This window comes from Nomia melanderi, chromosome 4 (genome assembly GCF_051020985.1).
Source record: "Nomia melanderi isolate GNS246 chromosome 4, iyNomMela1, whole genome shotgun sequence".
In the NCBI taxonomy this organism is placed as follows: domain Eukaryota; kingdom Metazoa; phylum Arthropoda; class Insecta; order Hymenoptera; family Halictidae; genus Nomia; species Nomia melanderi.
This window is the reverse complement of record NC_135002.1, coordinates 11,653,823-11,680,279: the sequence shown is the minus strand read 5'-3', so window position 1 is coordinate 11,680,279 and position 26,457 is coordinate 11,653,823. Positions and strand designations below refer to the sequence as shown.

The 26,457-nt window shown below is 33.4% G+C and overlaps 1 protein-coding gene across 5 annotated transcripts in view; it reads right to left on the bottom strand.

Annotated features, from left to right (window-relative positions):
• Positions 1 to 26,457, bottom strand: part of shakB (Innexin family member shaking B) — a 40,202-nt gene that overhangs the window by 3,769 nt on the left and 9,976 nt on the right. For 3 of the 5 annotated variants that reach the window (XM_031973179.2, XM_031973178.2, XM_031973180.2), the window contains exons 2-5: positions 24,129 to 24,830; positions 12,036 to 12,255; positions 4,071 to 4,360; positions 3,309 to 3,562 (exon numbers count right to left, since the gene is read on the bottom strand). In XM_031973179.2, the coding sequence (XP_031829039.1) occupies positions 3,314 to 3,562; positions 4,071 to 4,360; positions 12,036 to 12,255; positions 24,129 to 24,527 (1,158 nt within the window). In that variant the 5' untranslated portion in view covers positions 24,528 to 24,830 and the 3' untranslated portion in view covers positions 3,309 to 3,313. Of the gene's footprint in view, positions 1 to 3,308; positions 3,563 to 4,070; positions 4,361 to 12,035; positions 12,256 to 24,128; positions 24,831 to 25,412; positions 25,720 to 26,457 lie in introns of those variants that run through there. The other 2 variants (XM_031973181.2, XM_076366747.1) reach the window with 2 other exon arrangements.

Here is a 26,457-nt window from a genome sequence, read left to right as displayed (position 1 = left end):
ACGAATTCAGAGATTTGGTAAAGCCTTGTACGCAGAATTTTGGTTTTACCATTTTACGCGGATGTGTAAAATTTTGTTTACTAATATATAATATTACTATAATTATAATATATATACGAATATTATTATTATATTATTTTATTATTATCTTATTTTATAACAGGTGGATTAATTTTAACTGTACCAGCAAAATTATTTTGCGGAAGTACAGCTGCAGCTGTTGGTCAAAGTGTTTGTTATTCCTTAGATGTAACTAGGAGCCGTATGCAATTGGCTATGATGATTCTCTCTACGTACAAATGCAGATGAATATGTATATCTACTAAATGATTAATTATCAAAGATAATAGCATTGTAACTTTTTTTGACTGATGCGATTACATGAATATGTATCGCAATTGTCTACATTTTAACCCGTGATTTCCAAGATCTAAATGAACGAACATCAACGTTCGTAGAAGCCATAGTATGAAGTGTACAATAAATATCCGCGAACCTAGTGTTGAGTAGGGTAAATCAGGGAGAGATGACTCAGTTTTTTTGGAACAATTATAAGATTATAAATATCGTTTAAAAGACGAAACAGATAAGTTTAAAATATGAGAATAATCAGTCAAAAGCAACGATTCAGGAAAGATTGAAGTGTTTGTACGAAATTAATTTAAAGATTCTAGTATTTTGTATGAATCATTTAGTGTTTATGTATAGTATTAGCTATAAAATTGGTGAAAAAGAACAACTGATCGAATTTTACGACTAGAATCGAACAACTGAGTAGCTTTTGCTATTTATATTTTAATCCTATTTTTAGATTTAAGTATGTAGGAAATAAAACGAAAAATAACAAGTTTTCCTAGATACTTTACCGTAATATTAGTAAGTTCTATAAAAAAATAACAGTCCTAATCATGCAATTTCAACTGACACAACTTCATGTAAAAGTTTAATATCCGAGAATTGTTAGTATTGTGGCATAGCTGCCTTTTGCACTGGGCCCCTCAATTACTTACTAATTGCAAGTTCGCTGTACACGAAGGCACAGAAAAATCTTAATGACTTTGGAAACTAGCAAAAAATTGATGAAGGATCTACAAAGAAAATAGGGAATGGATGCCGTTAAGAAAAGACACACACGATGCTCCACTTAATAGCTTCGTACAAGAAGTCATTAAACCAATTTATGAAGGCTTTTCAAGAACAGATTTATTGAAGCAAAGTTTAGATGCGAATGCCCAGTGGAGTAATAAAAACTTCAACGACTTATCATGACATGTTAACAACATTTATATTGTACAGTTGAGACTCCGTTTTTAAAATATTCGAAACAAGAGGCGTGATAATTGGGCTGAGAAAAATTTCTCAAAAATCAATGTGCGTTTCTCTCTATGAAAAAGATATATAAATATCTACAAAATATATAAATTGTGCATATTTACTAAATTCTAATAAAACGAAGTACGTTTTAAATAAACTTTATTTAACACATTAACCGCCACGGTGGTCACCGATGACCGGAGCTCTCAAATTACTTGAAAACAATTACGAGAGGAGAACTAATGTAATGTTAAGGTAAAATAAAATAAGATGAAATCGAAATATTTAGTTAGATTTGCACTAAAATAATAGCTCGACTTAAAAGCTATGATACCAAATTATTAATAAGAAATTCTCGTATATATCCTAAGGTAGAATCTTCTTCTTTTACAATTACGAACAAGGTACAGATGCTTCTTTCAGAAATGATTAAAGTACCTAGTTCAGTGATACCCAAACTGAAATCTTAATGAACGCATGCTTATAATTGCTATAAGAAATTTGAAAAAGTTAGTTTAACACCAGATTTACGGACATTTATTGTATCATCATCACAACTGATGTTCGGTCATTTAAATCTCAAAAATGAGAGGTTTAACACTAACCTAACCAGGAACCGGTAAAGTGACCAGAAATTTTGCGTTTTCTTTCCTTCATTTAACTTTATATGAATTCTTATATTATCTAATTAATCAGTGTTCAATTTTTCTCTTCCCTCTCGCTTCTATCTCCATTAAACGGAATATATCATCTAACTTATTTACCCTTATTTTGTAGTCAGTGATTTGACTGGTTATAGTAGGAAAACTTCACATAACATTTCCTTGCTAACCTGAGACAAAGTTCTTAGGTATATGATAAATTTATAAAAGTCAAAGATTCATTCACACCGGACTACTAGGAAGAGGAGAAATTAATTCGGACCGCAAAGGGTTAACATTTAACCCTTAACGATTAATAAACGTAGTTATGCATTAGAGCTTTTTATATTCCCGTATATTATTCCCAATTCACACATATATACACTATAAATAGTTATCTCAGTGGGGTAGAACGTAACAAGAAAGCATACGCTCAGAATGCACGTTGTAACACGCAAAAACGTGACGCCCCAAAAACACCTCGTTCCCTGGCATAGCAGCAACAAACACGGTACCCAGCACTTTCTTCTCGCGAGGAGTGCAATGGTTCAGATGTTGCGTCGCTTTCGAGATAACGCTGTTATTTCAAACCGATATTGAACACCGGGGGGAAGGCTCTCTAGTGGCGGTTGTTAAGCCGCTCGAAATAGGATAACGCGTAAACGTCAAAAGCTAGTTGCCAGGAAATTTACGCACGGCGCACCGATGCGGTGCCGGGTATCGAAGACACGTTACATATCGAACCTCGCAAGTCGGTCGGCACGGAATTTATATCGCGAGATGGACGGGAAACGGAGACGCTTTAAATAGTCCGTGGATGCAGCCAGACCTAAAAGCCAGACCGAAAGACATGTAAGAAATATCGGAAAACTGACTAGGAATCGAGAAGGTTCCAGGCAATAAACAACATCCTTAGGGTCGATGAAAAGACGGTCAACCTCCGTGAACAATGACACTGTCCAGATATTGTGTCCCGATCCACTTTATTAACTTTGGTATCAGCAGGTTGCGGAGCACGAGCTACCTTAATAGTTTTGACAAAGATACGCACTGACAGTCTCACTACGCGTGTCTTAATCAGTACTAAGTACTCGAGGGATTTGACCAAGAGTTTTTATGCCTCTTAGTTAGGTCTGTCCAGCAGTCCTTTTCGTGGATAAGGGCAGCCTCAGTTGCCCACTTTGTATCATGAAACTTTAGAAGACTCAAATCCATCACTTGTTGCGATGCCTGCATCGCCGCAAGATTCAACGTGTATGGGGTAATTTACACACTTTTCGAGTGCAAAGGGTTAATACGGGTTCCGTGGTTTCATCTACCGCCCCGTGTCATTTCTTACAGACAACCACTTACTTCGATCAGGCCTCCTGCAGCTCCCCTTTGATCCCCGGCACGCTATGGTGGTGCCTGGACGCGAGCTTGTTCGCCAGCTCGTGCATCACGTCCCTGTATATCACCGTGTCCAAATTCTCCCCGAGCATGTACAGGAGAAACCAGTCGCCCACTTTGCTCCGCCGGACGATCGTCTCGATTGCTTCTCGGCGGACCAGGCGAAACCGTAATCGCAGAAGGTAGACCCTCGTCCGCGGCGAGAATATAATTACGATCTGTGAAATGGAACGGGAATGGTCACTGTTTTTTGTACATATTGCGGTTGCCCGATCGGGATTACCGACTCGGGGTTCCCGAGGCTTGCCGCCGGAACGAATCCAACGACCACGGGGAACGCCGCGGGGTGTCAAATAAAAGAGCTTCCGCGTGTCAAACTTCCGCAGATTCAGGGTAGCTGTACTTAACACGTCCCGTGCCACGTGTACCTTTTGTGGTACATGCGCAATTTTTGTGAAAAATATTCAAATTCATATGATATATAAATTCAGTATTTCTGTGAGTTTTGTAACCACCAAATCGTCCGATAATTTTCAAAACCAGCATCAAATACGCATCGTTTACTAATTTGACATTATCAATTATTTTATAATTTCCTTGCATAGAAAGAACAATTAACCAATTATTTTCGAAATATGTTATTAAAGCAATGTCTGAATTTGCTTTCTAATAGAATGACTCTACTTTCTTTTTTCGGATATCACAAACGCAATTAGTTTTACTCACCCTGTACAAAACCGTGATGAAGCTAAGCACGCCAAGAAAGAGGAACCAAAACCAAAGGAAAACGTATATCTTCTCGTTGACTACGTTTAAAGGTAATATGCAGACAGCGTCGTGTCTTTCCACTTCGCCGCTGACACCATATTTGTAGAATGTACACTTTGTCATCCGTGGAAACACGTAAATCATCGGATCAACCCGGTCCTCCTGATCCGATTCCAGGAACCTGAGCACGTCGATACCGAACGTCAAAAAGGCACCATCGAAGAAACGGTTCATCAGGAACATTTGACCTGGAAACACGCAAGTACCAATACGTTACTTCAATGTCTACACACAGGTTCATGATTACAGTGGAACCTCGAATAGCGCGATTAACCTTCACACAGCGGATGCAGGGACATTTTGACCCAATTGTATACAGGGTGGACCACGAAACGTGATCAGCTTAGATTATTCTGCTGCTAGCGAACAGAAATTTCGAACGGAAACAAGCAGAGAAAGAAGTTGGACCAGTATCAAAAAAGAGAATTTAACGCGAGATTCGTAAACATGAAATCGTTGTAACAGGAGATTTTTTAATCGCGTTATACGGGGTTCTACTGTATCATCAAATTAGTGGTAATCAGTGGAACAACGATGTTTAGAGTGTCCTTATATCTGTGTTAATTACACATATTCAACAATTGAGGAGAATAACAATTTGCAGATTCCAAAAGGTTGATTTTTTTAGATACTCTTAAGGTTGATGGTATTAAAAGGTTATAAAATAAATTCCTCATAAAATTCAAGGGTTTAATAACATTTCAAACGAAATAATGATAGTTTGACATTTTAAAAATATTACAAGACGAGTATACTATAGAAATTCGAAAATGGATGAAATTCAATGTTCTCAACGAAACAATTTAAGTGACAAATTTGTTTTTTTTTTAAGAAATTAACTTTAACTTCTTGTTTAACATGTTGTCAGATTTTATGTTTTCAAATTCTGACAACGAATAATTGATAACTATTAATATGGTAGATAATAATAAGTTTGAGATTCATATTTCGGAAATATTCTACAGTCGTTTCCATATTCAGTTATTTAAAATTAATGGAGTTTAATATTTTGTTTGAGTATTCCTATCAATACGTTACAGTTACAATCTAGATTGAAAAAATTTAATTTCGAATTAAAATATGAAATCATCCAAACCTAAACCATCTAAACTTAACCAAGAACCAATTCTTATATTTCAAATATTCAAAAAATACAAATTCAAATCATGGAAATCATTATTCACACTAATCGAGACCTACTTAATAAAACAAGAAGGTTATATAAATATTCCGAATTTCATTGTATACTTTCTTTTAACTCGCCACTGAATATGCGTGAAGTTTGCACCGAAATCTCACTTGCAAGACTTGGTGAGAATAGCGTCGATGCTACACTGGTTCGGTTAATCAATGTTCGAATAATTGACGCTCTACTGCAGTCGCAACATCATCAACGTCATGCGACAATACGGTGGGAAATCAAATCAATCGTTCGAGGGTTCCATTAGATACGCACCAGTACCTCTACCATGTTGATACAATTGGCCAAGATTAATGTGGTGGACAATAATCATCGCGAGTAAATCGCGTCCTACGTTGGGTCAAGCTTCGACCTGGCAACTCCAAAATTATCTTAAAAAGATAATCCACGCACACACAAAATAATTATGATGCAATATTTGGATATTTTTTTGGTCAACAATCACTTTCAAGTACACAATTGCCAGATTTTTCGATGACTTTTATATTCCATTAAACTAGAGACACAAAAATTTCGATAAAAACGCTGTTAAAATTTGCTTCCGAGACACCGTTGCTTTTAAAACTGTTAAATGTTCCATGTGTGCATTAATCATTCAATACAGTATATATTGAATTAAAGTATATATAATATTATTTCCAGAATGAAATAATATTATTTATTTATTTAGCTATTCATATTCTGCATTGAACTATTAATAATCAACAAAATATTTAATTATATAAGTTCAACAAGAAAGATGACTAATTTCTTATCTCGAATTCCTTATGTCCAATTCTTCATCTCGATAATGGTTGTGCACAGCTCTGGTGCATAACAATAATATCACTAATTACTTAGGTCAATTAGGAGAACCTAGTAAAGCGCTATAGTTATTTAGTCCACCAAGAGTACAAGGTAACACTGGTAATGTGTTGCTTAATATTGAGAGAGTCTTTATTAACTAATGTCAGTCCACATGGCTTTGGGACATAACGTCGATTACAGCTGTGCCTGGAAGAAGTGATAGAAACCAGAAGCCCTGTCACGCATTCGTCAAACGATTCTATCCACTTAAGTTTCCCAATCCAAACTGCCCGCAGTGGGATTTTATGCAACTTCCCTTCACCTTCCTCTTCTTTAAGTATTACTCTTAAATACAACGAAAGTCGAACATTAATATACTGATTATCCAAAAGATTATCAAATATTTAAAATTCTCTAATGAGAAGAAATTTCCAAGATTTGTAATACCTACATTAACACTAACCCTACCGCGACCTATCAAATGACCGGTTTTAAAGTTTGATTGAAAATTCCACATTTTCTTCAGTCCATTTCACTTTAACGATCGTTTTTATTAAGAAAAATTTATCGCTTAATTTGTTTACCTTTAATTTGTAACCAGTTATCTGATTAGTTACGATATCAATAGTTGTGTATAAAGCGCCGATACATTTAGTGTTAAAGGTAAAATATTTACATTCGTGTGAACTCAGTTTATTTAATAAGTTTTGATTAACTTATTAAATCGACATTAAGTCAGAAATTCATTTTCATAGTTGAAAAGATTAACTCTTGAAATAGAATAAAGTTTATATTACATAGTTTCTACTAAAATATTTACTATATGATACTTTGTTCATATATATTTTCCACAAATGGATAATGTTCGAAATGTAAAGACGCCAATTTGGTCCAGTCCACAAGCTTTATCGGAAATATGGAAATATTTAACTTGGAAATATGGACGATATTCTTAATTATATCTTCAACTATAACTTTATTTCAAAAATAAAAGAATGCAGTGTGTCATAAAAATAAGTAAGTAGAAATAACATTTTTACTGCAATTTATGACTAACAACTTCAACTAATTATTAATCCGTTAATGAAAAATAAACATGTCTATAATTTTTACGAATCAGACCCAAACTTTCCTTTGTTAATTGTTATTAATTAATTTATATATTCTACAGCTGATTAAACTTCTTTATTCATGAATTTGAAGAAAATTCTTTAGGAAAATTGTTTACAGGAAGTTGCGCGCCAGGGGGGTAAAATCTTGGCATTAATTTATAATAGACGAGACTCTTGAGGAAAATTTGCTGACTCTATTAAGGCTTCATACTTTAATGTCTTTTCGAGGTTTAAGTCAGGCAGAGCCCAAGTGCCTGAGTGCGGCGTGTCGTTGTGAAATAAACCAGATGCATTAGGACTTTCAACGTTACATGAACCAGTAAACACAATTCATATTCTGAAATTAATACCTGCAATGACGTCCATTTTGTAATGACACTTTTGTTAACTGATCGTATAAGAAAAGCATATTCGTAAGTATTTTTACATTCTATTATATCTTTCAGAGCATAAAAGAAAGAAAATGAGAATGAGGTACGGCTACGTAACCATAAACATGTATTAAAATTTGTAGAAACTTTTCAAAATTAATAATACTTTATTAGAAGTTTTAATATAGTTTCCTTCTGACATTGTTTGTTGTAACAATTTTGTAACGTGGAACACTTCTTTTAATTAACAAAGCTAATCCATAATAACCATGAAATAAGCAAAGATAGTTTTCGTAGCCCCACAAACTTGTTTAACCAGTTAACTGCGTTTGACGAGTATACACGTCATCTTAATGCTTTAAATGATACTAATTCTTTCAACGATGAATTACTTATTTTTTCAGATAGACATGTAATTCTTCTTTGTTTCGCTTTGGTTTCTCAATAAAATATACCCTAGATGCATTCATCCTGCGTTTGATTACTAGACATTTCATTTTTTAATTTTATTGCGCGCAAAACGAGAGATTTTTCGAGCTAAATTCCACGGTTAACAGGTTCAGAGTTTTCTTCTGGTTGACCTGTTAAGCGTTGCACTTTTGTATCGTATCCATTCTCTAAACTAACACTTAGAACATTCTTACTTCAAGTTTCGCGTAACCCCCAACAGAATCGTGAAAAAATAAATTTTGATTGCAGCAAATACAAACCGCGTTATCCGTGCACCAGAGCAAAACGAGCCACGTGTGTATTTCTGTTCGCTCGTCAGGCTTTCCCATTTGCATGCCTTTACCATTTCCTACGCACCTTCCCCGCATCGATATATTTACCTTCTTTCGTTATTTGTTTTGTTACTTTTAACGAATCTATATTTCTCCAGCAGCTGACGGGCCTTAATGTGGCGTTTGCTTTTGTTATTCCATATTTTTCCCCGAAGCACCAGATCGGCACCTTTCGTCCATTTATCCGCTCTTTGGAATTGAATATCGTCGGCCTCGTAAACTTTGCGAATATATAGGATATTCCTTTCGAAACGGACCGGGCAGTTGCCTTGCGAAGCAATGGCGCCCGAGAGCTACATGTGGCGCTCGAAATACTTACAATAATATCAATATAAATAATATTACTGTAATAAAATACAAGTTATTCAAAGATTATAATTCAAAGAAAGAAAGAGAAAAGGAGAAGAAAAAGATGCTACTACTGTTGCTACTTGTTATCCATAGTAGGATGCTCCTAACAGTTTTATCGCGGCAATAAGCAAACGTAAAACTCATTTTTTTTCGTAAATGGAGGATCATTGTTAAAAAAAGCTACGAGAGTTATTCATTTCTGTATATGTACTATAATATGAATAGGGTCTCATTCAAAAACAGATTTCTTTGACCGATCCTCTCTTTCTTAGAGTAGACTGAGGCAAATCGAACTATTGTCTGTTTGACAGTAAGGGAGCAAAACGACTTAACCCTTTGCAGTTGCGTGTCTATTTACTCTGTCACCAAAGCTCTTTTACCGTTTCTAGTAAAGTGAAACCTAATATTACTGTTAAATAAATCTTTATTATTTATAGAAGGGTGGTATTAAAAATAGGCGAGGCTTTAGTCACTTTTCAAGAAAACATCTGTTATCTTCTTAATAATCGCAAAAAGAAGAAATCGGGAATGGGTTATTTTGACCCATCTGGTAGTGTTAGTGTTAAGGATTCATCTATGTGTAACCTGTAACAACCCGTCTTCTTCCAATGATGTCCAGGGAAGCTAAAAGGTTGGACATCCCTGACTTATGCCGTTCTATAGCATATCAAGTAATCTCTCAACTGTACGCGCGATCTCTTTTCACGCGTGGACGAGAATCGTGTATTAGGCGAACGATGAATGAATGATTCACAATAAAATTTGGCAAGCATACAGCTGGCCACTGGTTGCCACCGTGGGCAGCCAATCTACCTGACTATTCGTCAGTGTTCTGTAATGCTTATTTTGTTCTATTCAATCGCTGTCAACCACGAAACATTTTGACCTGCAAATTCACTTGTATCTCGCCGTACAGATCAAAGCGATTAGACACTTGACGCGGCCATCGCTAACTAGTGTATTTGCGAAGCAGCAATTCAATTACTGACACCTGTTTTATTTATAATTAGACTACTTTGGTGTGATTAATGCGTAGGGTGTTTAGAATATTTTATCGTAATGTAATTGTCCCCATTTTTATAATATTCTATGTAGAATATTCTATAAAATATTTCCGAAATATAAATATCAAACTTATTCTTACCTATCATGTTAATAGCAATAAACGGTCTATTTTTAGAACTTTTAGAAATAAAACCTGACAATATGTTAAACAAAAAGTGAAGTTCTTTAACGGAAACAAGTATGATTTCTTATTTCCTTGAATTGTTTCGTTGGAAATATTTAATATTTTGTAATAATTTTATAATAATAATTTTAATTAAATATTGTATATTTGGACAAGATAGATACATTCTTTTATATAATTGACTGTTTAGAAACAAATAAGCTTTATCCCTTTCTCTAATGACCTCTTACAATTAATTCCATGTGCAGTGAACATCTTTACAACGTAGAATACGTTTAGCGTTATAGAAAACCGCATTATACGAGACTTTTAAAAGGTGCGTTCGCGGTTTATTTGGGGCCAGCTAATAATACAGTTATATACTATAGTTATGACAATGAATAGATATTAAATAATGAAGTACTTTTATTTCTATCTCATTTAAAACCTGTAAAACAAATAAATTAATTAAACTACATTAGAATTTGGTGCACGCAAAAAGTGAATAGTGTAGTTATATAGTATTAAATAAATGATCTTAATTTCGTGGAATTCTAATAGTCACAGTCAACGAATTAGAAAAATTGTCAAAGGTAATATCCAATGAAGAATTATAAAAATTTCAAATTAACATGGAACCGTTTAAAACTGTGCAATATGTTTGTAAGAAATACAAATTCAAAATTTCACGTTACGGGGTTTAGTAAACAATCGAAAACAAGCGAACGTATAATACATATGTGACATCTGTTTGCGTTTCACTGGTAGCAGAAGAAACTGTTTGAAACCGAAAAAAACGAAAGATTTCATTGTGGAAGTCGCACAGGAGGGAAAAACTGTCATTTTAAAAATAGCTGGAGAAAGTAAAAGCAGCGATGTTCCATCAAAGGGACGCACGGGATGTAAGAGATCAAAGAGACTCTTCGCGTTCTTGGAAAATTTTCTCAAAAAAGCGATCGAGCAACGATACAGGGAAGCAACATTGAGTCAATACTAATTTACACCGAAGTTTTATTATAGACACTTTAATTCATATATTTGACGAATTCAGTTCATTTCGTAGTAATTGAAATATACGAGTGATTTGATTTGAATATTGTGGAAATTTTATTATTTGAAATGTATGTAATTTATGTGCTTAGAGTATTTTAAAATCGACTTCGATAGCATACAAAAATATGTAATAGTATGTTAATTTCTAGAACCTTCATTTCCATATTAATTTGTCAACAAATGAAAGCGTACTCGTTCGCATTGTTTTAAAATTTCTTCAAAGATTCAATCGTCCGTGTTATAAATCCGACTATCCTAATGGTTTTAAAGAACGTTTTTACACTGTGACTCTATAAATGCTATTATGTAACAGAACACATACAGCTGCACAAGACAACAGTCTCGAAGGAAATGCAGTATAAGCAGCAACAGTATTGTTCATTTTCGTATAATAATAGAATTCCATGAACTTTCTGAATCCAGTTCGTAGTAACAATATCTTTACTGACTCAGTCTTACGCACATATCGTGTAGTAAGAAGAGAAATAATGAGATCACTTATAAATAAATCAACGAAAAGTCAAATTATGGATATAATCCAAACTATCATAAATAAGCAAAGTAATAAGATACAGTCTACTACCATCGGAAACTAATTTATCTATTTCTAAGTTCCTAAGTAAATAAAGAAACGAAATAAAACAGGTAAAATAGAATAATTTTAATACATTTCTGTTTACAACTCTAAATTGTTTATTTCGAGGAGAACAATTTTTAAAAAATTTCTTTTTCACACCCCCTAGTTTCAAAGATATTGTAAATAATATACTGTCAACCCTCAACATTGCGGAGTGTATTCACCCGTTCAAAGTGAGTGTTGGCCGATAAGAAAAAATACGTGTCAAATATTTTTTGGAAAATTATGTTTCACATAAGTTTCATCAAAATGGGGGTGTGCTGGTTGAAAAGGTTCTCCTGTTAGCATTAGAATCGATAAAACGAATCAGGGAAAATTACTCTACCGCCTACTTTGGTTGAAAAATCACGAAAAGGTTCGACTGGAAGGGAATTGTCTAAAATAAAATATCGTGCCACTCACCGACCACATTCACCAGGGCGAGAACTTCGCAGAGGTAGTACCTGTAAGCCCACCAATTGTGAAAGCGAAGATTCTCCCAGAGATAATCGAGCAACATCTTTTTCTTCTGCTTCTTCTCGACCTCGGAACAGAGGCCGATGTCGAGGTCCATCATCAGGGCGTGAATTTTGCCACCCTCCCAGCCTTTCCAGAGCCATCGAGGTGTGTAAAAGAGAATCGCCTGAAACAGAAATCGCGAAATGGAGTCAGGTATAAGGTATCGGCAACACGTGGGATCGATTATTAACCTAGTTGCATTGAGCAGTTAGCTCCTGGAAATATCTATAGGGTGTCCCTCGCAGCAGGAACAAATATTAGGTACCAGAAAAAGGGTTCTTAACACTAAACGTAACAGCACTTTGTAGACACTTATTTCTAAAGTAAGCAATCGAACAAATGATTATAAATGTGGGATTGAAAGGTTTGGCGAAAACAAGTGTGTAATTGTAATTTATTTAAATAGTATATAGCAGGACCAGAATTAAATTAACCTATGTAACTATATATCTATTCTACGCTGTACTACACTGTTCAACACTGGTCTACTTTGCCCTGCTCCTTTCAACTCTCAAAACTACACTGTCCCTCAAAAGCCTTATAATCATTTTAACACTAGAACTACCAGATGGGTCAAAATGACTGATTGATTTCTTCTTTTATGATGAAACAAATTAAACACATATCACTAGATCCAGTAAATTAAACTATAACCAGAATTTTTACATTTTTATACTTTAATAATTACTTAAACTAATGCATCGGCAAACAGAAGTGTACCCGTGACGAGTTAACAATACATTAACAAATTTAGCGATGTAAAATGTGGTATATTTGTAATTAGTTTTGTCAAATGTTTCTTTGATTCGGAATACATTAAATTCATATATTAATACATTAAATTAAATTCTAATTTGTAAAAGTACGTTCCTGTCGACTGATTTCGATCAAGATAAGTTGTGCATCATCACAAGTACTCCAATTACGCTTAACAAACATCGGAAACGTATCGTTTTTCATTATTTACAAAAATCATGATGTAAGTTTACTCAAGACAAGATATCTGACACTGATTAAATACTAACGTCTGATTCACAATTACAAACATTGCAATGCAGAATACAGTAGTATTTACATAATACTGTATCAGTGAAAATCTGGTGATACACGGAGAGGATTGAAGAAATTTTTACTTGATATGATGTAATTATACAATGATATGTATGCGGTAGGATAGAAAAGGTTAAAAATATTTTCCATGCGCATTCATTCATGATTATTCAACTTATTACGTCTTCATTTCAACTTCCAAACGGATGACACTAATTTCTTTCATTTGGTTGTCGGTTTGGTGTACCGATCAAACAAAGAATATTGCATTTCAATCCTTCTTATTATGTTCGATAGATACATACTATTTAGAAACGTCGGTTTGATATAAGAACTTTTTTCTAAAGAATTTGTTCAACGTGTATATTTAAATATTTTACATATGTTTGTATGTATATATTTTTAATATAATAAAAATATACTAATGTTAAAATTTCTAGTTGAAACAAATAATCTGGTCTTTTCTATTTGTGTTTATTTTAATTAGTCGAAGAGAAATAGAAATTGTTATATTAAAATAACTCCAACTGTAACGATAACAATAAATACATAGGATACATTTCTAAAAGGCCAAGCCATTTAAACCTACAGTTTCTCAGAAAAATGTGAAACACAGTTGTAAATCTAAGTAAAATAATTTTACCTGACTTGAAATAATCAGGCATTTATAGCATTTGGCCTAATTTACTACCTCATAAAATCATTCGTTTCATAAAAAGTTCAAAAACATAGTTAAGGATGTTGTGTTGATAGCTCAAGAGTTTAGCCATTTATTATCCTCAGCTTCTTATTACAATTTACATATATATTAATCGTTTATCTATCAGACAGTTATTAATATAATCTTCAATAACTTAATTACATTATGGTACTCCATAGGATTTGCTGATTTAGGATTCTAATTATTATAGCTATAAAAAGTTTGATGAAGACCTCCTCGGGTATTAATTATTAATCTTCAATAAACTGTTAAATGAAGATAGATAATGATAGATAATGTGTTAATAAAATCAATATCAGAATGCATGAAGTATTGATGACCTTTAAACATTCGAGTCATTATGTTTTCTATCTAAGACTTTTTACAACATTGTAGTTCGTTGCGTACCACGTGACTACCGGCGATTATTTAATCCGTTTCCATGCAGACAACGTGCCCACTTTAGGTTTTACCTTTAATGCCACGTGCCTTATCATTTCAATCTCACGCACGAGTTGTTATTTCATTGTACATACAGCAACGTGTTAAAAGTATTTACAGTAGATTGTTGAAAATACACAACCATTTCGTACAAGAGACGAGACCAAACAAACTCCTTGTAAAATTTATCTCAACAAAATTGAATTTTCAAAATGCAAAAATAAACTTTAAGAAATGGAAACTTTCAGATATTAAAAGGAACAGTTATCAATAAGTTTAACGAGAAGATGTTTGATATTATGCAATTAAAAATAATTTAAGAACAACGTGAAAATATAGTTTACGAAAATGTTTAATGTAATAAATTATTATTAATAATTCTTTTGAATTTGTCTTTATTGGATTATTACATCTTAAATTTTCTCAAATCTGTATTACTTTTACACATAGGTATCTGAGTATGCTACTCAACTATAGTATTGGTTATATTAATTTCTACATGTTTCTGTTAAAAGATTCAATTAACACCAAAATGGATGCATGTATTAATACAATTTCATTTTTATATCCTGATGTATGTACATCCCATTTATAATGCGTCAAGGAAAAAGTAACTTATTATTAATTCAATCATTTAATTCATGTGGGAATAGAACCCTCCCACAGTTTAAGAAAACAATAGGTGTAAAATAACAAGTTAATTAAAAAATAACCCATCTATGCTCCCTGACTATTAGACTTGGTTCTATATAATTAGTGTGTTATACTTAATAAAGACTATAACGGTAATAATTATAATAATAAATAGTATTAAAACACCAAACTTCTCTGATAATTATGTATATAAAGCAATTTTGTTAAATCCGGAACCAGTCCATACTTATTAACACCAATTAACAAATGGGTAATATAATTAAAAAATTGAATACAATTGAAACGTTGAAACATTGAAAAATTGAGAAATTGAAAAATCTGTACAAAAAGGATTATTTAAATCTGTTTTCAAAATTTCTTATATTGAACTTTGACTTTACTTTTCTATTTAAGCGATTAACGTTTCTCTCGTGTTTTCGGTGGCGGTTACAGTGGATACATGTTGGAATGAACTCAGTACCTCGAAGTAATCAAATATTCGCATCCACTGCAACCTCAGCTTTCAGGAAGTAGATTCCCAATCATTATTATTGAAAAAGTAATTAAACATCTAGGGAACTTCCCTTGTAAGTGCCCGTGTGGAACTAATTGCCAGATTTTTGCACGATACAGTAAGTATATACCTACGGCTTGGGATCAATGATCGAAAAAGGAAACTTACGTATGCTAATTAGTCGACATTTTTCTGTAGGCAGAAACGATTGCTCTAGGATGTAGCGCCCGTAGGGTTATTCGACCTAATTAAAGGATCGGATGTGAAAACTACTTGTACCGGTCGTTACGGGTATCTCACAGGAGTTGCGGTTTATGACAGTATTGTTCTGTGACTCGTAAGTTGCCGTAGGCGGCGTCCACATCTGACAATGAACCGCAACGTGCATTTTACTGGATTTCCAAGGTCAAATGTCATTCGTAACCTTCGAACAAGTTAATTTTTACGACCATCTGCGCACCGAGTGCTCGTCAATGCACGCATCGACAGATGTTTTAGGGTAAAGCTCATGTTTTTGGCATGGTCCATCCATTTACGTTGGAAAATATACATATGTCAGAAGAAATATTTATGACAAAAATAAAAGTAATTCGTTTTTTACGTTATAAATAGTTAGGTATTAATATACAGGGTGTACGGTTAGCCAACATTTTTCGACATCTTTCGAACAAAAGTTAATTTGGTCTTAGTGGACTATAAAAAGAGGAATTTGTTATCGAAAACGACAAAATTATTTTATGTGATGGCTTCCATTATTAAACTATAATTATTTAAAGTTACCACATAAAGTAATTTTATGTCGTTTTCGATAACAAACTCTTCTTTTTATAGCCCAGTAAGAGCAAATTAACTTTTATTCGAAAGATGTCTTTATCTGATTATAATAATTATTATATGTCCTTGAAATATGTTGGCGACAGTCTCACCATACGCCCTGTATATTAATTATTATTATTAGACTGTAATTATTTATATACATATACCATATGTATTATCTAAAAATCCTATAGGAATTCAAATTTTTATTTTGTGTTTCAAAAAGGGTTTAAAATTTCGTTTTACTACATAAGAAAATTCAAATTTGTATATAAATATAACATATCAATAAAATACATAATTATTTGATGTCTTTGAACGTTTACACTTATTTGATTTTGTTTCTAAGTTAGAATCGCCCCTATCTTCCGAAAATTCTACTGAAAAGCTGAGTTATTTCTTTATAAAGAACGTTTGATGCGTCATGTAGACATATCTATGCTAGCTATTGTGTTAAAGTTTGTCTTATAAGTTTGTCTTCAGTACATTGATCCTTTTCGCTCCAAAAATTTTTCGCTAGAAATGCTCAATATTTTTTGATAAGATATTAAATGAGGTTTCTTAAAATTAGCTTAACAAGAAATCGCACATAAATTAAGGAACAGAGATATTTGATTCCAATATTTCATATATTGATATATAAAGATTAATATTAAATTCTATAAATTTGTATGTGTTAAATCAAGAGGTTATTGGAATGCAAACGGTTAATTTGTAACAGCAACACGTGTGAAAATCGTCTAATATAGTTTCGTAATAATTTATATTTAAATTAATAATGGCAGTATATAGAAATACGGGAGCGACAAACATTTAATATATCTTACTGAGTTCAACGTCGTTTTGGCAACGGATTATTGAGAGCTGCCAGCGAATTTGGACACCTAACAATTTTAAATAGTTCGGAAGATCAATGGTACGACGTAACAATGACCAAAACCTTGTATTCAAGTCGAAGGTGATAGCCTCGACTAACATTCATAAAAGTAAGTGAACGATACAAAAATATTTTGAACTCGGAAATAAAGTTAGGTACAACGAACGTTTATACTGGTAAATCAAATATTTATAGCAAAACGAAAACACTGCACTTATTCAATAAAATTAAAATGCGATTCTGTACGTTATAATCGAAACTGTTACAGTACTATTATATTGTTACTGTTATATTATTACCATTTTATATTATTACCAGTGTATTATTATTATTACTATTATATCATTTGGCAGACGCTTTTGCTAAACACTGATATAAGCAATTTTTATTTCATCTTTTTCGAAATAAACCTCTCCTCTTAACGAGTTCGTGACTTTTGAAAGCGTGTCAGTAATCGTCTCTGATTTTTACACCGTTGGCGCATAAGCAGCGTTTGCCAAGTAAACAAAAGCTTTCGCCAAAACTTTGGCACGTGCCTTTTCGTCGTTCACTTCCAAGACTATAGCCGCATAAAAAACGTAAACAATAAGCACAACATTGGCATTTAGGGCGGCAAATGCTCCAATCCCTAAGTTTTATTTATTTTGTGCTGTTTCACTGCACTTCACTATACTATTCTAGTCATTTCTGCCTTACATTGTATATTTTCATTCTATCTCTTCTAGCCTCATATTTATGTGAATTACTAGGACAATTAAAGATATGTTAAAAATTAACGTAACATGTATTCAACATTTACCTACATATGTACACACAAGATGTTTAGCAATGTGTGGTACATTCTGATCAGATTGATTCAACAGACTAAAATGATAAAAATGCCTTTAGAAACGTATCTCTTGTAAAGCTTAATTGTTTAATTAAAAATTGTACTTCGGTACAGCACGAGAAGTACTAGGAATGTTTTTAAAAGAATACGAACCTAATTAGCGGAGTACATTTCAAGGTTAAAGTTATGCTCTGACCTACGGCTTCAATATTATTTCATTAAAAGTACTTTATTTTATTTCTTATGTTTGATAATTTCTTAAAGCCATACGTGAAGTAATTTCTGTTGTGAAACACCAAATGTCTTGTATATGTATCATTGAACACCTTGTATACACAAAGGGTGGTTATTCTAATGGTATCTACGAGTTTTAGATTTATTTATTTTAATCTTTTATTTGATATAATACAGCATTAATTGACTTCTAATCATCAATGAATTACAATAATTAAGATTTACAAGCTATTTTTGGTGGTTATTAAAACAAAATATCAATGTTATTTTTTTAAGCAATACCATATTATGTATTCTCTTTGATATTGCAAAGAAGTATAAAATAAATGCACTTACATTAATAGTATTTCTATGCTATCAAGAATCAATTATAATTAAAACAAAATTGTGTACAAGAATTATAATGCATTTTTATATTTTTCTGCAATAATCCTATTTAGAAACAGTTATCTTACTTTTACGTCACAGAATATAATAAAGTGTCTTATTTATAACGAATGATACTGTAGGACTGCGGAGATATGGTACCACTGAGAGCATGAAACGTCAGACTACATTATCTTCAGTTTCTTTCAAAGTTATGAATATCATAAGTCAATCGAAACTTTTAGAAGGGAATGTATGGACATTTTCCACTTGACGTTCGGTACTTGACAGTCGAAACATTTTATAAAAAAAATTTATTAGAGGGAGTAACCCTGATAACATTGGATTGTTGCTTTGGTTTTATTTTTGTGAATAAAAATTTCAAGCGAAGAGCACTATTTTATTGTAAAATCTTAAAATTCATTTGTTTCAAATTATATACATACGTAATACATACTTTGTAAAATCTGTTACCAACTGCATGGTGGTCAAAATATATTAATATACATAGATATACTAATATCAATATTAATTTATAACTTTTTAATGTAATTTTTTAATTAATTTATAACTTACTTGAAAAGTATAACTCGTGAAGTCTCGATCAAAGTATCAAACATAATGCGTACAAAAGTCTAACAGAAATGTAATTCAAATACAATACAGATAAAAATATAAAGGGTCCGAGTAGACCCCAGCATCGTTGCTTATGCAATAAATTTTTTCGAGTTTTCCTTCCACTAGAGAATTATGTTGACTATTTTTGGACGTGGTCGACTCTCTCTCTCTCTGTCAATTTTTTTTTTTTTTAGTAGTATCTGATTCTCTTCAATTTGCTTTCGCCAGTCACAGAGAAGAATGCGAAGAATGAGAGGCCATGCAGAATTAGCTCGATTTTAAGGTGTCGGGATCAAATCGGTGCTCTCAAAACACTATTAATTCCTTGTCCTATGATTTATTTCTTAACTGTGATCGATAGAACTACTTTATTCGATAGAATGATGTACATTCGAATCCATTTGGTTTAGGAGTCCCATTACCTCCCTTATTCAGCTATACCCTTGCAATTGCTGCTACTCATTGCACTCAACCCCTCCTATGGCTTCTTTCACAACTAGACCTGATAAAACTATTTTATTAGATTTTTTTTATAAAAATATTTATTTTTGTTAAAAATGATAAGTTAGTTAACATATATTGTGAAAATAAATGTATTTTCACTGAACGTTTTTATTTGGGACGTAAAGAGTGAAATAGCATGTGGCTACCTATTCGACAGATTTTTAAGTTCTATTGTTGTAAAAAGGAAACACTATACGAAAATATTTTATCCTATGTTGTCTTCTATTGTTGTATATTTTACTTTATGTCCCCACTTTCACGGTTTAAACACAAAGTAGCTATTTCATCTTAATTTGTTCGCACAAATTTTTCGAATGTACTATTACTTAAAAGATATTGTAAATAGAATTTTCTGTGTTTCAAAGAGAATATGTTACGATGATCATGAATCTTACTTAGATAGAAGTGTCTCTAGAAGTTCAAAGCGGTTTTCGATCTTATATATAAAATAAAAATATATAAATCTATTTAAAAAAGTCAAAGCGTCTTGGAATCTTGAAGTGACTTTTATGTAGCCAGGAAATGTGTCTCATTGATTTCTTTAAATAGAACAAAAATATAAAAATCCATTCAGAAAGTCAGAACACCTTGAAGATTTGGCGGCACTTTTATCTAGGCAAGACACGTGTTGATCATCAACTATATATTTTATTTCGACTAGACGTGTAGTTTATTCCTAAACGAATTTATGAACCTGTGATGCGTCGATCTCCCAAGGTCTTACTTTTTTAACTGAATATATGAAGACCCTGATAAGGATATAATTAAAATTAATTTTACTAATTATTTCATCATATAATTTCTATCATAGTAGTAAAAATACGAAGGAAGAATTTTAAATTATCCTATTACATATGAAAAATATATTCATTTTTGTACTGTTCACTATTATTTTGTTCCCAAAAAAAATTTATTTCATATTCTTATCTTGAGTGTTTTCACGTTTACAACATAAACAACGGTAGATAAAAAAGAAATGGTAACGTACAATTATTTAACATCGGATATGCCATACACAATAATAGTGGGCATATTATTGGTGGAAAATATTACATTATTCGTCTAAAAAGAATTTTAATTGATTAAAAAAACGAAACATTGGTTTGATGTATAAATAAGTTTTGTTTTCTAAATTAATTAAAATTCTTTTGTTTTTGAGAATTTTGTTCAAAATTCAAACGAAGTCAACCTATGCGAGTTGAATTTGTTCTACACACGTGGCCAAGTCATTTTTATGAAACTTGATAGGGGAGAGAAAAAATGTAGTTGCTATATTTATTAGTGATTCATATCCATGTTAAAAGAGTTCAATTACCCTTCAACTTTTGGAGTAGAAATTTTCTGTACTTACATAACTTACGAAATAACGAAGATAAAAATAAGTAGTAGGAAACGTTTTTATAGAAAAATTGCTTCACTTCCTTTTTTAAATTACTTATATAATTGTCAATTAATCATAAAAGTACAATTCATAACGAAATTTTTATTAATAGGAAGTAAAATCATTTCCATAAAAGTAACATAAGGGAGTCTGACGCCATGATTTCAAAGCAATTAATAATACTCTTTTATAAAAATAATCTCATTTTCTCTGTGTATTAATTTTAAACATTACATTAAAATTCAAACATTCATTTGTATATTTTCCATTAAAAAGTGCAAGTTAATAACTCTGCTCTAGTATATTGCATAGGAATACATTCCGAAGCTTACTGTTCTCAGTAAATATAGACTCAAAATAGATAACAAATATCTCTTACAAATAAACGTAATTAAATATTTTACTTAAACAAATCATGTACATGTATCCCTACGAACGGTATATACAAAAATTCATAGAAAGTATCGACGAAAGAAATGAATGGAAAGAGTTGAATGAGAACTGTACGCGAAGTGCTAAAGCCATCAGTCTGTTACGACACTTAATTAAAGGAATTAAAGGAGCAAAGTGCAGACCGCCAAATTGGCCGACGTTCGTTTGCGCACATGTTAAAGAAGTCGAATCGGGCTTGCATTTCATTGGAAGCGATAAAATCGCACTAAACGGCAGTATTGTTTCAAGCTGGCACGGCAGATTGATTAATTGCTGTTGATTTAGCGGCAATTCATTTCGGTAACGAGTTTACGTTGTCCCGTACGCGCCTAAATGTATCACCACCGGAATTCTGTTAGAAGAGCCGTTAAACTTCGCGATGTTGGTCTTAAAACGTCCGCGTATTCTTCATGTAAACGGGAACATACGGAACGAACGCGGAATGAAATATCGTTGCTTTAATTAAAGAAAGCTGTAGAGCCTCTAAAAACGTTCCTCCCTTTCGATTGGAGTTGAAGAGGCCGACAAACGATGCCGTTTAACGATACGCGACACCTTTCATCCATTCGAGGCATTTTCTATTGCAGGTATATTCCCAAGAGTTGATTTTTTTCTGGTTTATATTGAAAGTTTAATACGTTCATGCCGGCGCCATTGTGTCGCGAATCGATGTGTTAGCTGGACAACACTATATCTTCCGCAGAGATCTTCCGGCCCTATCGGATAATGTTTGTACATTATACTTTTTAAAAATACAGGTAATCTCTGTATAACACGATTGTTACGTTCTTAAAAAATGTCGCGTTATGCAAATCCATATTATATGAAACAAAGAACTAGTGCAAAAAGGGGAGTTAGATTCGAAAAATTAGAAGAACATAATTACAATTTCTAAAAAAGATTTAATAATACGCACCCGACAGATTTTAATCGATGTTTAATGTAGCAAAAAAAAACAGAAAATTTGAAAATGTACTTAATACTCCATGAATGAAATAGGATTTCAAATTTTAATCAATTTCAAAGCTCTGCAGGCAAATCTAATACGATATACACACTCAAATGAAAAATTTCCAATGGGACATCTTGCGTACTTAAATGCTCTTATTTCGTTCTGTGATATACGGGGTTTCTACTACGCGGGTTTCAGTTTCCTTATTTCCCAATTACAGATATCTTAAAAGCGTACAACATCTGAAATGATTTGAAAAATAAATAGTTCAAATATAAAAGTCAACGCGAGTCAAATTGATTCGTTCCATAAATCCAATGTTATATAATCGATTTTGATAGTTTTATTGAAATCAATAACTACTAATTACAGTCTACCTCTAATGGATCTTTCGTAAATAAAATCTATTTACCAATGTCAACGGCAGTTGAAAAGTGTTAATGATATCTACGATGTAACAGTTCTTTGGACCATCTCCCCCCGACTTGCACTAATAGAAAAAGTAGCTGCTCGTAAGCTGCGAACGTTTGGTCGCAAAGAGTTAAACGTCTGGAGAGAGCCGTGAATTGTCGTGTCTCGGGAACAGGGTCGAACACCAACGTCCACGCGAATCCAACAAAAAGGGAAAATCCGTGGATGAAAATAGAACGAGCTATACTTTAACCGTGCTCGCGTGCCAGCTTGGCGCATCATTCCGCATGGAGCCACGCGGCAAGTGGATAAAATTGGCTAAACAAGAGGAAAACCCGATGGAGCATCTATGAACGAACGACGGATCGCTCTTTTTCCCTCCCCCCTCGCCCTCCTATCCCACTGTCTCCTCGACGCTCGCGGATCCACTTAACGGAAACGATCGAGAAAGGATATTTTTTTTCCCCTCTTTAGCGTATTACTGCTAGGGCGAAGCCGAGCGAAGGTCCCCCGGCAACCTTGGATTATGAGTATGGTTATAATCTACATAGTCACGATTGATCGATAACCAGGAAACGATGAACACCGTTTTCTTACGAAGTACCGAGTTATTAATAAATTTCTCTAGCGGGCGGAACAGTTGAGCGGGATCGTTATCGACTGAAATCGGAGTAGATTAGAACTACCGAGCGTTTAACACTAAAACTACCAGACGGGTCAAAATGACACATTCCTGATTTCTTTTCTTTTGCAATCATTGCAGAGGTGACGAATGTTTCTTTGCGACTTTATTAAAGTAATTGACTTAGGAATACGCAAAGTGAATTTTAAATAAATTAATGCCTCAATAGATGCACCCTTGGAGTTTCTATAGAGGAATTTCAAAAACTCAATTTAACTATCCGGTAGTTTTAGTGTTAAGATGATTAACCCTTTGCACTCGAAGTTGTTTCTCACTGACACTGTGACACAAACAGTATTTTACTGTTTTTTATCGAGTATACATATAATACAGTTTGCAACGACAAATTTCAAATGGCTGCGCTCCGAAGCCCTCGAGTGCGAAGGGTTAACACTTTCAAAACATCAATAACTGGAAAACAAGAAAACTGAAACTCGTCATTTTGTCCGATACGGTAGATCCGGCGTTAGAAATTCAGAAACCAATATCAATCGATTAGCCAACGATAATTCAATCATCTCAGAAGCTACTACATAAAAGAAACCACTCGATCGTACTTGGAGTAGCAGAAAGAAGATGACCCACTGATAATACTTGTGCTGTTTGACCAATGGATGGGACGTATGGCCGTGCAGGCCAACACCTTTGCTGTTCGACACGCCCGGATAGGGGACCGCCTGGCCTAGGCTCTTGTTGAACGCGTGCACCATGCTGTAGGTGGTGTGAAGCCAGCAGAAAGTCTCCAGAACGACCTTGTCGACGGAACCGGAGGCCTCGCAGTGGATCGGCGAGCCGGATATGCTCTTGCAGGCCAGCGTGACGCAGCCGCCGAGAAGAAGCGCAACGGTGGCGCGGTAATGCAGCCGAAAAATAATCGTGTCCTCCGAGATCCTCTGTACTTTGAACAGTGATCGCAGGGATCCGAACACGTCGATCATCTTCAGCATCAGAGGCATTTTCGAACGTTTCCGACGTACGGTCGACTTCGTTCGTACAGGATGCTCTTCGACCAGAAGACGCTCCTCTTCGTCCTCCTCAAGCTGATCCGTTTTTGTAGACGATCTCGGGCCACGCGTGAAAAATCTCCGTTCTGCTGAACGCTAGCTTCGTTACGTACATCTTTCACGCGTCTTCGTTCCGCTCTTCGTGTTCGATACGTAAATCGAATTGGAGATGCCTCCGTTGTTCACTTTCCTCGGTCTCATTTCCCCGATTGATTTTCTTTGATTCGTTGCTTTTTAACTCTTTATCCGCGGGCACTGTACAGGGGATGATTAACCCGTTTGCATCATTAGCGCATATATGCGCCGATTTTTCCTGGTCTGTATCAGCGGAGCCTATATATGCGCGCCACCTTCTGGGGCATTATAACTAGAGCGCATTTGAACAAGAACACGAATAGTTATACCATGTTCATTATTACCATAAAGGTTTACTGGTCAAGACTCAACAATACTCATTAAAACAAGTTCGTCGAAGAAAACTCGCAAACGTTGTGTAGTTTGTATAGCGCAAAAAAAGAAAGATACATTTTATGAGTGTAATAATTGCCGTGTGACTATATGCATTGGTCATTTCAAGTACTTTCATACCGTGCAACACAATTAGAGTTAATTTGTCAAATTATTAACTATATATACAAGTATGTATTAATTTTATTGTGCTAAATCAAATTATGAGTTCTTTGTTTACGCCATTCTGTTTTTAATTTTCTATACGTTTTGAATCATTTTTATTTTAATGCAATACACAACATTTTTGGTAATAAGACCAATTTTCCACTTTTCTGCATGATGCAAATGGGTTAACTCTCGCCTTGACTAATTTAGGGACATTTTTACCTAGGTGTGGTTATTGCAGTGTTTACATGTCTTTCTTGTTTATTCGCTCGTTTATATGATTATGTATGGGACTGTTACGTGAGGTTAAGGGTATGTATGAAATATGAAGGGCATGCAAGCTTGGAAGATTGGAAAATGGCTTTAACGTTTTTTCGTCTACGCACGTGTAATATGTGAGGAGCAAACATTTTTTTTGGAAGTATTATCATTACTTATATTTATTTATTAAAGTAACAAAAAAATAATAAAAAGATAAAATAAGCATTTTCTTAGTTGATAGAGATCTCAAGGGCAGTTTGCAATTATCGTTAAAAGAAACTGGTATGTGAATAATACATTTTTTTACCTTATTTGAACAAAAATAAATTAACAATATAGTATAAAAGGATATAGTGATCTGTTGAAAACTTATTTTTTGCTAAAAAAGAGTCAACTCCAAATAGTTATAAGAATTCAAAGAATTATAATAAATTTTGCAATCTTAAAAAATAATCTCAGTACTCTTAATAATTATGTTCAGAAATTTCTTTCTTTTAATGTTTGTTTGCGAAATCCCTCTAAACTTCTTCGGTTATGTACTGGGAATTTTGTTTTCTTTAATCTCGGTTGTTACATCAAACATTAATGATAATCGTGAATCAATTAGTTTCAAATTTCAAAAGTATAATAATTAAATCGACATAAATACACAATGCATGTTGTACAATCGGTATTTTATCGAAACGCAAGCAATAAATAAACATATATCATCGAATAACGAATAACTCGCTTCGTGCAATAACAAATAAATCTACTACTTCAAACAAATGTCTTTCATTACTCCTCGAAGTACTTCGTAAACTATTTATGATGTCTTGGAAATAGGTTATTACCCACAAATCTTAAAAAAGCAAATTTAAAAGAAAGTTTATCGAAATGCACAGGTATGTTCATATTCTTCATACAGTTAAAGGTTTTATAATTCTTATAGTATTTTGAATTCATATACAAAGTGCACTGAATGATCTGACTTAATCTGTTAATCCCTTGTCTTATAGTATCGTGT